At 42.4% G+C, this 14,902-nt stretch overlaps 1 protein-coding gene across 2 annotated transcripts; it reads right to left on the bottom strand.

Moving 5' to 3' along the window:
• Positions 1-251: 251 nt before the first annotated feature.
• Positions 252-14,422, bottom strand: LOC123867635 (putative serine protease K12H4.7). Of its 2 annotated transcripts, XM_045909740.1 has the most exons (11): positions 14,022-14,422; positions 13,451-13,635; positions 12,851-13,058; positions 11,199-11,204; positions 7,620-7,638; positions 7,348-7,486; positions 6,820-6,965; positions 2,934-3,053; positions 2,629-2,767; positions 1,051-1,224; positions 252-405 (listed from the first exon to the last, which is right to left on the bottom strand). In XM_045909740.1, exons 1-11 carry the CDS (start codon positions 14,286-14,288, stop codon positions 297-299), a joined length of 1,512 nt encoding a protein of 503 aa, XP_045765696.1. In that variant the 5' UTR covers positions 14,289-14,422; the 3' UTR covers positions 252-296. The 2 variants fall into 2 exon arrangements, with proteins under 2 accessions (XP_045765696.1, XP_045765697.1); XM_045909741.1 differs by lacking the exon at positions 11,199-11,204 and having other exon boundaries at positions 7,620-7,649; positions 12,856-13,058.
• Between the last annotated feature and the right edge of the window lie 480 nt (positions 14,423-14,902).

Raw genomic sequence — 14,902 nt, 5'->3', positions numbered from 1 at the left:
ATTTTGAAGTCGGGCGAGTATAAAAAGAAACTAGAAATCAAAGCGTACGCTTGCCCGGCAAACAAGCAAATCAAATCACCAAGTTTGTTGGCAGGAAGTAATCTCTAGAACTACTGAACCGATTTTGAAAATTCTTTCACCAGTAGAAAGCTACATTATTGCTGAATAACATAAGTTATTTTTAATTTGCAAAAAAAATAGAGATCACTCCGAAAATTGTAATAAGCTACCGAAGCCGGGGCAGGTTTAAATAAAATTCCCTCAATTTAAGAAAAGAGTTTATTTAAATAATTGGACTAGTTTGAGAGCCACCGCGCCACCATTCGCCTCGCGAACTGCTGAGCGTTCGTCATCCTGATAGTGTTCGACTCCAGCCAGCCTTGCATGTCGAAGCAGTGCGATGCTCTGGAAATAAAGATCAATTTCAGGCAAGTACCCATTTTATTTTAACCAAAATCTAAAATGTTCCTAAATAGTAAATACTACTCGTAATATACTACTAAGTTACTAGGTAGGTCACCAAAAACTACTACTAAGTACTAGTTTTTGGTGACCTTTGACCTGTAATTTTTTTTAACGGCATCCGAGTTCGATATGAAGTGACATTTTGTTTAGAACAATATTCATATAACAACTAAAATTCAGCTTTCAGGGATTTTTCCGAGATGAGCTTTTTCTTTATAGTCCTAACTACTATAAATATAGTAGTTAGGACTATACTAGGTATTCTATTTGTAACTATGTTCAGGTTATTTAGATCGCTCAAGTGCTTTGAATCGTCAAAATAATCTACCACTGGTTCGGAATGCTCAAAACTTGGTAGGTACTCAAAAAAGCCATTCCGTGGTAAGAACGCATCTTTCAATACTAATCGTCATTCGCATGCTTCTTCAAAATCGGTGATGAATACGATGCAGAGAACTATCACAGCTGAGCTCATTTACCTGTTTTGATGTTCAAACTATCGTGAGTTATTTCCATTTTTTTAACTAGTCGGGCTTACATCGACTAAACACGTGAGTATAGCTGGTATATCCTAAACTCATCTACCTGGGTACAGTGATAGTGGGCGAGCCTTCCTTGAGGTCGCGGTCGTGTACACCGAGCGCGTGCCACGGGTCGATGGCGCCGTGGATGTTGATGGTGCTGTTCACGTCAGGCGTGAGGCCGCCGAATATCAAGTTCACGCGCTCCACTGCGTCGTATACGAACGCCTCGTCGAATCTGAAATAATTGGACGTATGTTCTGATAAATGTTTCAAAATCCAATTGAAATATCTACAGTGAAACACCCAGCGGTTTTCAAAAATACCTGGGGCTTTTTAATTACTTACACTAATAAATATAACTAGCCTCCAGGCTCCAATATTTTTCAATAGGAGTTTTTACATAATAAGTATATTGGATAGAATCAGGCGTTACTTTGCGGAAGTTCATGTTTAGCAAGAAACAGTTAAAAATTATTTTGCTATAATCCGCCAACAGGATAAATCTGTATGGTCAAACATGCAGTTACAAGCTAAGCACCGCTTACCTCCCCAACCAAGCAATAAAGCCAAGTTCCCAAGCAAGCACTGCCACCACCATTCACATGCAACACCACACAAGACTTTTCCACTACTCTCGACGCACGTTTCGCCCCGACACCGGAGCATCCTCAGGAGATTTCGACTTTACAATGCTGTATTGTCAAGTGACGTTCTAATCAAATGCGCGGTATTATATACTGTTATTTAGTCCCACAACTGTTGCCCCGCCCATTACCCCCCTCACCCCCTGTACTACCCCCGCACCCCTCCAGTCTACCCCTTTCAAACAAACGAAGCAACGGTGAATTTGAAACATTAACTTGTTCATTGAGTAATTTAAATTGATTATTATTATTATGTTTTATTATTTCTAATTGTTCGAACATGCTCAATCGAAGACCTTTATCGCAAGTGTGTAGGATTTTATATGAATGGTCGGATGATAATTTGTGTCCACTATCTAGGAGATGTTTAGCAAAATGTGATTTTTGGGGTTGGTTGTTCCTAACCGCGGCTAAATGTTCTTTGTAACGTGTTTCAAATTTACGACCCGTTTGACCGATATATGTGGCTTTGCAGTCTGAGCATTCGAGTTTATAAATGCCGGATTTTTAATTTGAATTAAGCAACAAACAAAAATCCGGCATTTATAAACTCGAATGCTCAGACTGCAAAGCCACATATATCGGTCAAACGGGTCGTAAATTGGTGCGTCGAGAGTAGTGGAAAAGTCTTGTGTGGTGTTGCATGTGAATGGTGGTGGCAGTGCTTGCTTGGGAACTTGGCTTTATTGCTTGGTTGGGGAGGTAAGCGGTGCTTAGCTTGTAACTGCATGTTTGACCATACAGATTTATCCTGTTGGCGGATTATAGCAAAATAATTTTTAACTGTTTCTTGATAATAAGTATATCTTACTGTATCTGTAAATATATAAATGGAGAAACTGACTGACTGACACATCAACCAGCTCAATCCGCTGGGTCTAGAAATTCACTCTAACGTAGAAACTAGAACCCCCTTAAGAAAGGATTTTCAGAATCTCATCCGAACGAAGCCGGGACGGTTTAGGAACATAAGGTATAGAGTTCAATGTTCGTACTTGTGGTGATAAGCCTGCTTGCACACGTCGACGTAGAACGGCACGCTGAGCCACGTGAGCTGGTCGAACGCCGTGCCGGTACGCGGCGCCGTCTGGTAGTACCCGTACTCCGTGCACGTCTGGTAGTACCACGCACGCGCTGGAAAAATATTCCATGTAAAGGCTGGAGCAAATCTGGCGAGGCGCTGCGCAGAGCTTCACTGCCAAACCATTGTGGAATTTGTGGACATTGAAATAACATCGAAAATCAACTGACACACGAATTGGTCGCTTAGTAATTGACATTATAGACAAAGAATACTTGCAATTAGTGTTTTGCGTGCGATACATTTCGACGTAGCTCTTGTAGTCGATATTCCAGCAGCCGCTACCGAGGTTGCGCGTAGCCGCTATGTAGCCGCCGATCTGTTCCATCGCCGTTGTACCTAGTCGAGCAAAGAAGTTATATTAGCGAATCTAATCATTTTAAGGACTTAACATTATTAAAGTCCAAGGGCGTGGTAAATATAGTTTACTAGAGGATGCCCGCGGCTTCGCCCGCGTGGATTTCGGTTTATAAATCCCATAGGAACTCTGATTTTCCGGGATAAAAAGAAGCCCATGGGATTTATCCCAAGTCTGTACCATATTTCATTAAAATTGGTTCAGTGGTTGGGCCGTGAAAACGTAGCAGAGAGACAGACAGATAGACACACTTTCGCATTTATAATATTAGTATGGATATGAGTTTGTATAGAGCAAAGTGCACTTGAGTGACGCGGCGCGGTAAATGTATAGGAGTTGTATGATGTATTTTCACCCGATAAGTCGCGTTCACACCAATAAAAAAAAATCTCAAAAATTATTGTCAAAACACAATAGTGAAAAATGGAGCTAGGAACAATAAATTACTGAATGGAGCACGTTGTTGTATACTGAATTTATAACAAGATCTCGCTTTCTAAATTATTTAAATAGATATATAAACTGAAAAGGTGACCTCGGGTCAACCCGATTGACTGATCTATCAACGCACAGCTGAACCTACTGGACGGATCGGGCTGGGCCTGCAGTTTGCATTGGTGTTATGACGTAGAAATCCGTTAAGAATTTTTGAAAATTCGACCCCTAAAGGAGTAAAATACGGGTCTGACTGAAACCTATGTGGTCCATGTGGATGAAGTTGCGGGCATAAGCAAGTTTTTCTATAAGCCTTGTTGACAAAGACCTTAAGCCAAGGCTTAAGGCCTAAGGTCGCCAGTCTAAGGCCAGTGTGTCGGTGTGCAGAGGCGGTCTTACCCATTGCGAGGCTCCGGGCAGCAGGTCTTGCGAGGCCCTAGTTTGTCCTTAGTGAAAAGTATGTGATGCGAAAGTAGGTCTGGTTGTTTAGTTTAGGTATTTTTCATGTTTAAAGAGAAATGCTAAAGTTATACAAATAAATAGAGTTTTAAAATATTTTACATTGAAAGATTTCAAGAGAAGAAATTAACAAATACAGAGATAATAAATTTTAAAATTGATATAAGCGGCTTTTCCTAAGACTAAATTTTTTAATTAAAGCACAATAATCTAACGAATGATAAGACTAAAGGGTAAAGATCCACGTAGATTTCCTTATACCTGCTTTCTTTTGATAGCTCGTTTCCTTTTTGAACTACCTGACTCAATTTTTCTACCGGCATCACGATCACGCGAACTCATTTCGTAAATCTTACTTTGAAAATTAAAACATATTTTAATTTTTTTTTTAAATGATGTGACCACAAATTCGCGGTTTTCAGATTTATTCCTGTACTTGTGCTAGCACCTGCCAAATTTCATGATTCTATGTCAAAGGGAAATAGCCTATAGGTTTCTCGACAGACACGACGGACAGATAGACAGACAACGAAGTGATCCTATAAGGGTTCCGTTTTCCCTTTTGAGGTACGGAACCCTAAAAATTAGGGATTCTTCGAGATACGGGATCAAACTTTTTATCGATTTTACTCCATAACTCCGTCAAATTTAAACCGATTTTCACATTTCTATTTTTACAAAGGTGTACTGTGAGGTTGGTACTTGGTACCATGTAAGTTTGGTGAAGATCTGATGAACAGTTTCGGTAACAGAGGCTAGAACTCCTCAACGGATATCAGCAAAACGATCGCGATTAGTATAATAAGCTTAGTAGAAAGTAGACTCTTAGTCATAACTAGTTGACCTGCCCCGGCTTCGCACGGGGATCCTACCTGTTCCATAATATAACACAAGTATACCACATTCATACCCATATTTTGTCTATGGAATAGATAGGCTCCCAGTGCAAAGCCGGGGCCGGTCAAATAGGATTCAGTAAAATTGAAAGATCTGGTACCGAGCGCAATTTTTTTTGTTTAATACAGATAAATAAGAGAAATATAAACGAGCTCAGCCGTAACAAAATTTTATGTTTCAAAGCACCTCATTCTACTTTTCTCAAGGTTTTTTATCCCGGAAAAACAAAGAGTTCCCAGGGGGATTTTCAAAAACTTAAATCCTTGTGGTTTAAGTTTGGGTATCAACTTATACAATACAAGCGCAAGCGAAGCGAGCGCGAAATTTTTGATATATTTACGAAAAAAACCATATTAATATTAGCCAAAGTCCTTTTCAGGGCCCATTTTCTTAGTTAAAATTTGGTATTATTCAGAGATAGCTTGCGCACAGATGCTTTATCCCGAAAAATCAGAGTTCCCACGGCGTTTTCAAAACCTGAATCGATGGGAACGAAGTTTCGAGGTTCAATTAATACAACATAAAAGCGCGAGCGAAGCGAGCGCAAAATTTTCGATATATTTACATAAGAGATTGGTAAATTCGAGCCTTCAAGTCCAAAATGTTGAATTCCAAAAATGCAAATGTTGAATTCTTATAATGTTGAATTTGTTGTGTGAATGTTGAAGTATTTGATTTATCGTGCAAAATGTCAGAAAAAATACCCGAGTACGGAACCCTCGGTGCGCGCGTCCGACTCGCACTTGCCCGGTTTTTTTTAACCGACTTCCAAAAAAGGAGGAGGTTCTCAATTCGTCGGAATCTTTTTTTTTTTTTGTTTTTATGTATGTTCCCTGATTACTCAAAGACCCCTGGACCAATTTGGAAAATTTTTTTTTTGTTTGAAAGGGTATACTGTGCAGGTGGTCTCATATTTTGGTGAAGATTTGATGAATATCTTCGGAGATGGAGAACAGAACTCCTCAATGGATAGGAGCAAATTGCTCGCGATCAGTGTAATAGCTTAGTAAACATTAGGGTTTTAACTGGGCATAGCATATTATAGTACAGGGGGGCCACTAAAAACTGTGAAATAAAAAAATTTCAAAAGAAAAATAAAACCGACTTCAAAAACCACAAACACTAAAAAGTAAAAAATTACTTTTGTTTAGCTACACGTGTAATGTACCTAGATATGAAGTCGGGCGAGCTTCTTCTTGTATTTCTAATTTTGTTTTAATATGCTCGCTCGACTTCATACCTAGGTACATTACACGTGTAGCTAAACAAAAGTTATTTTTTACTTTTTAATGTTTGTGGTTTTTGAAGTCGGTTTTATTTTTCTTTTGAATTTTTTTTTTGTGAATTACGTTTAAGCATATGCGAATTAAAAGCTTACTTTTAAGATCCAACATTTTGGGAATTGAAATTCAACATTTTGCGAATCCAACATTTTGGGATCTAACATTAGCAACTCCGAAATTCAACATTTTGCAAATTCAACACTTTAGGAATTCGACATTTTGAGCTTGAAGGCATTCGAGAACTACCTAGTCTATTTTACACTTTCTTTGTCTGGGAGTTTGAACCCCCAAAACTTTACCAGTAGGTAACAATTTTGTAACTCATACTAGAAGCAAAATAATTCTAAGGTGACAGGAACTGACGAACGAAATAAAACACGGGGATTCCCCGAGCGATGAATTAGTTAACTAACTTTATTTTAATTTACCGTTATGTGTTAATCTTAATAAGTAATTAAAGATCAGAATCTAAAGTTTTAAATAAAAAATATAGTTAAAAAATGTATATTTTTTATAATTTGCTTAGGTTGTCGCGCGAGGCCCCTGTAAGAGCGAGGCCCCGGGCGATTGCCCCGTTCGCCACCCCCTAAGACCGCCACTGTCGGTGTGTCTAAGGTCACCAGACGCCACCTCATTTCATCCCTGGGGAGAAAAAAGAACATAATAGGTTTACCATAGACATTGTTCGCGAAGTTGTTACAGATGCGAGTGAGCGTGGCGGGGCGCGCCTGCTGCACGGACGTGGAGAAGGTCCAGCTGATGAGCCCCGAGAAGTAGCCCAGGTCGAATGCGCTGTCGTAGTTTAGTGGCGAACATAACCTATAATGTTAATTTTATCCTCGTACAGAAAATCTCAAAATAGTATTACTTTTATTTGTAATTCTGTCGCTTGTTATACCTACGTGAACATTCTAAGTTCCGACAAGCTGCTAGCATGTCCATTAAGGTACCTAGTAGGTATCTTTATTAAAAGCACGATGTAATTATGATCTAACCAAACATTTATATCCAGAAATTCTTATAGTGAACTCAACGAACAAGGCAACCAAAGGTGAGAGGCTCTCACCTTTGGTTGCCTTGTGTACCTACGTTAAAAATGCGCGGTTATGAATTTAAAATGTCATTTAGTAAAACTTTCCAAACGCAATTTTGTGAAGAATGCTCAGAATGCCTTATTACCGAACTTATTATAAAATTTTACCTATAAACTTTTTCTAAGTTCTGTCGACCAGTTGCAGTTTGCATAGCTGCGATAGTCTCTGCTATTCCCTGTCGGATGGTCGCTATACAACCGGGTCCGCCTTCAGACAAGAACGCCTGGTGCACCACTTCCAAGTACCCTGGAAATGTATTAATATCGAGTATATGAAATGCCCCTTGTGAATAAAATACATAAAATATGTAGGTAATGCTGTGGGATCACAGACGAGATGGGGGAAAGGTTATTTTATGGGCAGGACTTTAAGAGCTTACCAGTAAAATCAACCTGGCCCTTTATAGGTCTGTGGGTTATATATATGACTCCGCTGGTGTTAAATGATACACCCAAAGTTATGTACACTGGTTTATTGTTACCCACATTATATAATACACAATAAGAAAATTTACACTAAAGTTGTATTTACAATGCTAACTAATTATTTACATGGAACAGAATGCGTTCTATTCATTATCGCGAGTCGTCCACGAAGGGGACGCAACGAGTGTCAAAGTAGACTGATGAAACGCACTGAACACTGGGAATCTGGGGAAAGCCTTTTTATAGTCTTTCCCCGTCCACCGTACTTGTTTACGCAAAAGCCAGTAAATACCGGTTCTTACCGGCTGCGCGCAGGTGTGTTTAGCAGGTGCGCTCGCAGCTGCGATATGCAGGTGGCATTCTTGGAATTTGCCCGCCGCGATTTACCGTCGTCACACAACAAACAGTTGCGCGACGACCAAAACGCGGTCTAACCAACCTACAGTGGTCGGTCGCCACATCAGCCCCCCCGGAGACCTTTAGGGTCGATAAAAATCCGGGAACCTAACTCGGCGACCAGAGCGAGAGGTAGTTTGACCTGCAGGTGGTCGCTCTGAAGGAGGGACCGCGATAGAATCCCTCGCAGGTAGAACAGCAGCTGTTGGAGTAACGCTACCTGGTTTATCCGTTAGGATATAGGCTGGCTTCAACCTGTCTATCGAAACGGTAACTATTTTGCCTGCTACGTCGATCTTAAAAAACTTATCATTCCGTTCCACCACCCTAAATGGGCCGGCGTATGGAGGTTGCAACGATCTTCTGACAAAATCCTGTCGTAAAAAGACATGCGAAACCGTTGACAAGTCTTTAAAAACGAAAACTTTGCTCGAACCATGGCGAGCAATTGGAGTAGGTTGTAACTTCTTCATATGAAGACGGAACCTGTCAAGAAAATCGGTGTAATCAGTCTGTTTGTCAGCAGATGGCTCGAATAGATCGCCGGGTAGCCTGAGTGGCTCTCCATAAACAAGCTCGGCACTGGACGCTGAAAGATCGTCCTTCCATGCACTGCGAATTCCTAATAGAACGAGTGGAAGTTGTTCGGTCCAACTATCATTCGCGTGACACATTAATGCTGCTTTAAATTGTCGATGGAAACGTTCCACAAGACCATTGGCAGCCGGATGGTACGCAGTCGTTTTAAGGTGTTGGGAACCGATCCTTGCTGACAATTTGCTGAAGAGATGCGACTCAAATTGCTTTCCCCTATCCGTTGTTACCTTTAATGGACACCCGTAACGGGATATCCATGAGGAAATAAAGGCTTTAGCAACACTCTCCGCTGTTATATCATGAAGTGGTACTGCTTCAGGCCATCGCGTGAATCTATCGACCGCGGTGAAACAGTACCTGTACCCGTCAGAAACAGGGAGAGGACCTACTAAGTCTATGTGGACGTGAGAAAAACGGCTAGACGGAAGTTTGAAATCGCTAACTGGGGCATGTACGTGACGCGAAACTTTAGATTTTTGACAGGCGATACAGGAGCTTGCCCAGTTGCGGCAATCTTTCCTAATACCTGGCCACACGTATCGCTCAGTCACCAATTTAATAGTGGTCCTGGCGCTAGGGTGGCTTAACCTATGAAGGTTATCAAAAACTATCTTTCTAAACTCTGGTGTTATATAAGGGCGTTGCTTAGTACCAGAAACGTCACAAAATAATTTTACAGATCCGTAATGTACTTTTTCTAATTTAAGAGACGAACCGTTTCGTAATAATTCCCTTAATTCGGAATCTGTAGCTTGTGAATTAGCTAACGCGTTTAATAGTTCATCTACCGGTGCAATAGCCTCCGTCCTTGATAGCGCGTCCGCGACTACGTTGTCTTCTCCGGCGATATACCGAACATCCGTAGAAAACTGCGATATGAAATCAAGATATCGAAATTGCCGCGGAGAACACGAATCCAAGGGTTTTTTAAATGCAGAGACTATCGGTTTATGATCGGTAAGTATGTAAAAAGGTTTTGATTCGACCATATAACGAAAGTATTTAACCGACTCGTAAATCGCCAACAGCTCACGATCGTACGCGCTGTACTTACTCTGAGCTGGCGTTAACTTCCGCGAGAAAAAACCGAGCGGCTGCCAATGCCCTTGAACTTGTTGCTGGAGAACCGACCCGATAGCGGAATCAGACGCATCCGTAACGATAGCAAGAGGGGCAGATGAATCTGGATGAGCCAGAAGGGCAGCATCAGCAATACTCTCTTTGCACTTGTTAAAAGCTTCTTCTAAGGCGGGAGTCCAGTTAATTTCGGTACTACTTTTAACTGCTGGACCACTAAGCAGACCGTGAAGAGGAACCTGTAACTTAGCAGCACCAGTAATAAAACGTCTATAAAAATTTAACGCACCTAGAAAACGCCTAAGGTCCCGAATAGTCTTTGGCCGCGAAAAATTTCGTATGGCCTGGACTCTATCTCCGATAGGTTTAGTTCCGTCAGGAGAAACCAGGTAGCCTAGGAACTCTATTTCCTGAACACCGAACACGCATTTGCTAGCATTAAGCAAAATGCCATGTTCGTTGAAACGCTGAAAGATTATGCGTAGGTGCTCGACATGCTGTGCCTCATCGACCGAAGCGATGAGCACGTCGTCGATAAATGGAAAACAGAAATCAAGATCCCTTAGGACTTCGTCCATAAAACGCTGAAACGTTTGGGCCGCGTTGCGCAAACCGAAGCTCATGTATGGAAATTCGAAAAGTCCGAAAGGTGTCGTGATTGCCGTTTTTTGTACATCATCAGGCGCTACAGGAATCTGATTATAAGCACGCACTAGGTCTAGTTTACTAAAAATTTTACAACCGTGAAGATTATGAGAGAAATCGGCGATATGCCGTACCGGGTATCGATCCGGTACGGTACGAGCGTTAAGCGCCCGGTAGTCACCGCAAGGTCTCCAACCCGTGTCCTTTTTAGGCACCAAATGTAAAGGCGATGACCAAGGACTCTCAGAACGGCGCGCGACACCCGTGCGAACCATATCTTCAAACTCCTGCTTCGCTATTTTTAACCGATCAGGCGCCAACCGCCTCGGCCGAGAGCAGGCAGGCGGGCCAGATGTAGTTTTTATAAAATGTTGCGTTTGATGTTTACATTCCCGCTCTAGAGGAGATCCAGTCGGCCTCACAATGTCAGGGAACTCCATCAGCAATTGGTGGTATTTAGAATCACCAGTAACCGCGACTTTGACCTTAGGGTAAGCGCACGCGGATGCAACCAGGGCAGCTGATGTAAGCGACGTAGTCTTATCAACTAAACGAGCGCCTCGAACATCAACAAGTAAATTATAAAAACATAAAAAGTCAACGCCAATAATAGGTTTGCTGACATCGGCAATTATAAAACGCCAGTTAAAAGAGCGGCGCAGACCTAAATCTAAGGTAACGCTTAGCCAACCATAAGTAGCTATGACGGTGTTATTGGCAGCAAAGAGTTCAAAGTTCGTCTTTGGACGTTGCCGTTTACCTAAATAACTAATCGGGAAAACGCATAAGTCCGATCCCGTATCAACTAAAAACTGCACTTTAGTCTTTGCGTCGGTTACGAACAATCGACCGCACACCGAATCACACTTATGGTAGGGGACCGAATTACACTCTTGGTAGGGGACAACATTACACTTGTAGTAGGGGTCATCCTTACACACGTAGTAGGGGACAAAATTACACTCTTGGTACGGGGGAGAATCAGACTCGTGGTAGGGGATCGCGGCCGACGTAGACGGCCGCGCTACTTTAAAAAATGGCACGGTGATTTGCACTTAGCTGCCTTTGCGCCGAACTTCTCGTGATACCAACACAGAACCTGGCCGTCGGCGCGGGAGCGGCTGCGCGACTTGTGTGCGCCACGGCCGCGTCCGCGCGGTCTCGAAGGGTGCCGCCCGGTGGTGCGGTGACCACTCACCGCCTCCAGAGCTTCGAATCTCGCCGCTAAATCATCTAATTTCCTATTCACCTGGGTTAACGCGAAAGAAGAAGACGCGGCGGCGACCTGCGTATTATGCGCGGGCGAAGCCTCATGGACCTTGTCGGCCAAGAGGGCCACCTGGTCTAACGGTAAGCTTTCCTGCATTGCAATGATACTTTGCAGCAGGTTAGGCAACCGGCTCGACCACAAGGTGCGTAGGAATTCGTCGGGATATCCGGCGCCCGCCAAACTCCGTATGTGCCGCAAAAACTGACTAGGTTTGCGGTCACCCAGCTCCTCACTCATTAACAGCTGTTTGAGCCGTTCACCGCGCGACGCGGATAATCGTTCGATGAGCTGAGTTTTTAAAACTTCGTATTTATTTTCCGAGGGAGGGCTCACAATAACATCCTCAACCTCGGCCGCGTATTTGTGTTCGAGCACTGAGATCACGTGATAAAACTTGGTATTGTCCGCGGTGATGTTAGCTAAAGAAAATTGTCCTTCAAGCTGCGCGAACCAAAGTTTTGGTTTCTCAGGCCAAAACGGTGGAGTTTTAACACCGATCCGGAAAAGTTTAGAGTCAGTCGCGTTTTCACTCGCGCACTGTGTGTCCGGCATTATTTAAAATTTTACGTAAAAATAATAAAAATTAAAAATAATTTACGTAATTATTTAAACACAAATATTAAAAATGTTGATTTAAAATTGTCGGAAAGTCACCAATATGTGGTGACTAATCACGTCGGAAGTCACCAATATGTGGTGACTAATCACGTCGGAAGTCACCAATATGTGGGGTATATATATGACTCCGCTGGTGTTAAATGATACACCCAAAGTTATGTACACTGGTTTATTGTTACCCACATTATATAATACACAATAAGAAAATTTACACTAAAGTTGTATTTACAATGCTAACTAATTATTTACATGGAACAGAATGCGTTCTATTCATTATCGCGAGTCGTCCACGAAGGGGACGCAACGAGTGTCAAAGTAGACTGATGAAACGCACTGAACACTGGGAATCTGGGGAAAGCCTTTTTATAGTCTTTCCCCGTCCACCGTACTTGTTTACGCAAAAGCCAGTAAATACCGGTTCTTACCGGCTGCGCGCAGGTGTGTTTAGCAGGTGCGCTCGCAGCTGCGATATGCAGGTGGCATTCTTGGAATTTGCCCGCCGCGATTTACCGTCGTCACACAACAAACAGTTGCGCGACGACCAAAACGCGGTCTAACCAACCTACAGTGGTCGGTCGCCACAGGTCCACTAGAAGCGACACCACCGACCACCAAATGCGGATATCGTTGCTTGAACCACAGCACCATGTTGGCGGCGTACGACCCTCCGTATAAGACCACCTTACTGTTCGCAAACCGTGGAGTCTGTTTCACTTCTTTAATGAAATATGCAAGATCAGCGAGGGCTTGGTCCACGTTTAGAAATCTGAGGTTCTCTGTTGTGAAGTTTCTGAAATTTTTATTTTTTTATATAAGTACCTACATACCAAGATAGGTACTTTTTGTAGACTTGCGTAATGCGCAGTAGACAGAACAAGTTTGTTATATTATTGACCTGGCTTTGCTCACTGGACTGTTTTCTGTTTCATAACATTAGATGTTTTATTTATTAATATTTACAGGAATAAAATATAAAGACAAAGGCACAGGGAAAGGCTAGCAATCTTTAAGATGTCTTGCAGTAAGCAATATAAACGCGTACCTAGAGCTACGCTTACATTTTTAGGGAATGGTGCGTCCCTAAAAATAGTCCCACGATCATAGTGCGTCCTTTTCACTTTTATACAATTGTGCAAGAGAGATCTACTTATTTATTTTATCAGAGCGATCAGATCTACTTACTTATAAGGCAGACTCTGGCCATAATATCGGTGCTCGGTGTATATCTGGTGGCCCTGGTTCTCCTGTGCCATTAAGAACATGTTCCCGGCTCGCAGCCAGCCGGGCACTATATCCCATTCGCCGCCTACCAAAATAAAAACTGGCTTGCCGTCCCCACCGAAGAACTCTTCGTTATACATGTAACGCTGAAAGGGAAAAATATTTATGTAATCCATCCATCCATCAGCCTGTATGCGTCCACTGCTTGACATAGGCCTTTCCAATAGCGCGCCACCAAACACGGTCCTCCGCCTTCCTCATCCACCCGCTCTCCGCCACCTTCTTTACGTCATCGGTCCAGCGGGCAGGAGGTCGTCTCACACTGCGCTTACCCATACGCGATCTCCACTCCAGAACACGTCTGCCCCATTTATGTAATGTTTTGACCGAATTTCGGCCACGGCCGGCCGTCAATCCCACAGGGAAGTTGCTGGATGAGGAAGGCCTGGGATCGGGTGTGGCGGCTCTGATAAGAGAAGGGAAGGGAATATCCATTATGAGATGGCCAATCCAACTGAAAAATTTCACATACCATTTTATACGTGTCCCGATTCTGTGGATCAAAATGATTGATAGGCATATCGATCCAAGCCGTCTTCACATCGCTGGTGGTTAGCGAGCGAAACTCAACCGGCAAGTCGAAGTCAATGCGTAATGGCGGCTCGATGAATCTGGGTTCCGCCCATATTGATGCGAACAGACTTAATAGAACAGACAGCGAACAGACTATAATCTGAAAACCAGAACTATTGAGTGAAAGCAGAAATGTGTCTGCAGAGGTGTGAAATGAGGAAAACATACATTGTGAAAGCTATGCGAGTTAAAAGAGAATCTCTGAAGCTAGAAGTGATGAATGATGATTTTATGTAGAGAATCCTTTCGACATCACATCACACTAATATTATAAAGGCGAAAGTTTGTATGTGTGTGTGTGTGTGTGTGTGTGTATGTTTGTTACTCCTTCACGCAAAAACTACCGGACGGATTTGGCTGAAATTTGGAATGGAGATAGATAATATCCAGGATTAGCACATAGGCTACTTTTTATCCCGGAAAATCAAAGAGTTCCCACGGGATTTCAAAAACCTAAATCCACGCGGACGAAGTCGCGGGCATCATCTAGTAATAATATATTATGTAGGTATAGATAACGCCAACGTTCTTGAATGCTCTGAAATTCTTGTTGCATCGGTATGATAAAAACAAAGCCTTTTACCACGCCCCGCAACGAATAGTTAGTTTGAGCGCATAGGTACACTTTAGCAACTAAACCAATGTGCACATGTAACCCCATTTTTACACAACTGCGTATTAGTTTAAAATCTGTAATTATCTATACTTACCATTATAAATAATTATTCACAATATGCATTTGTAATAATAAATTAGACGTGTAAATGTTTTGATTCTTTA

This window comes from Maniola jurtina, chromosome 8, assembly GCF_905333055.1.
Source record: "Maniola jurtina chromosome 8, ilManJurt1.1, whole genome shotgun sequence".
Lineage (NCBI taxonomy): Eukaryota > Metazoa > Arthropoda > Insecta > Lepidoptera > Nymphalidae > Maniola > Maniola jurtina.
This window is presented reverse-complemented; position numbering and strand designations above follow the sequence as displayed.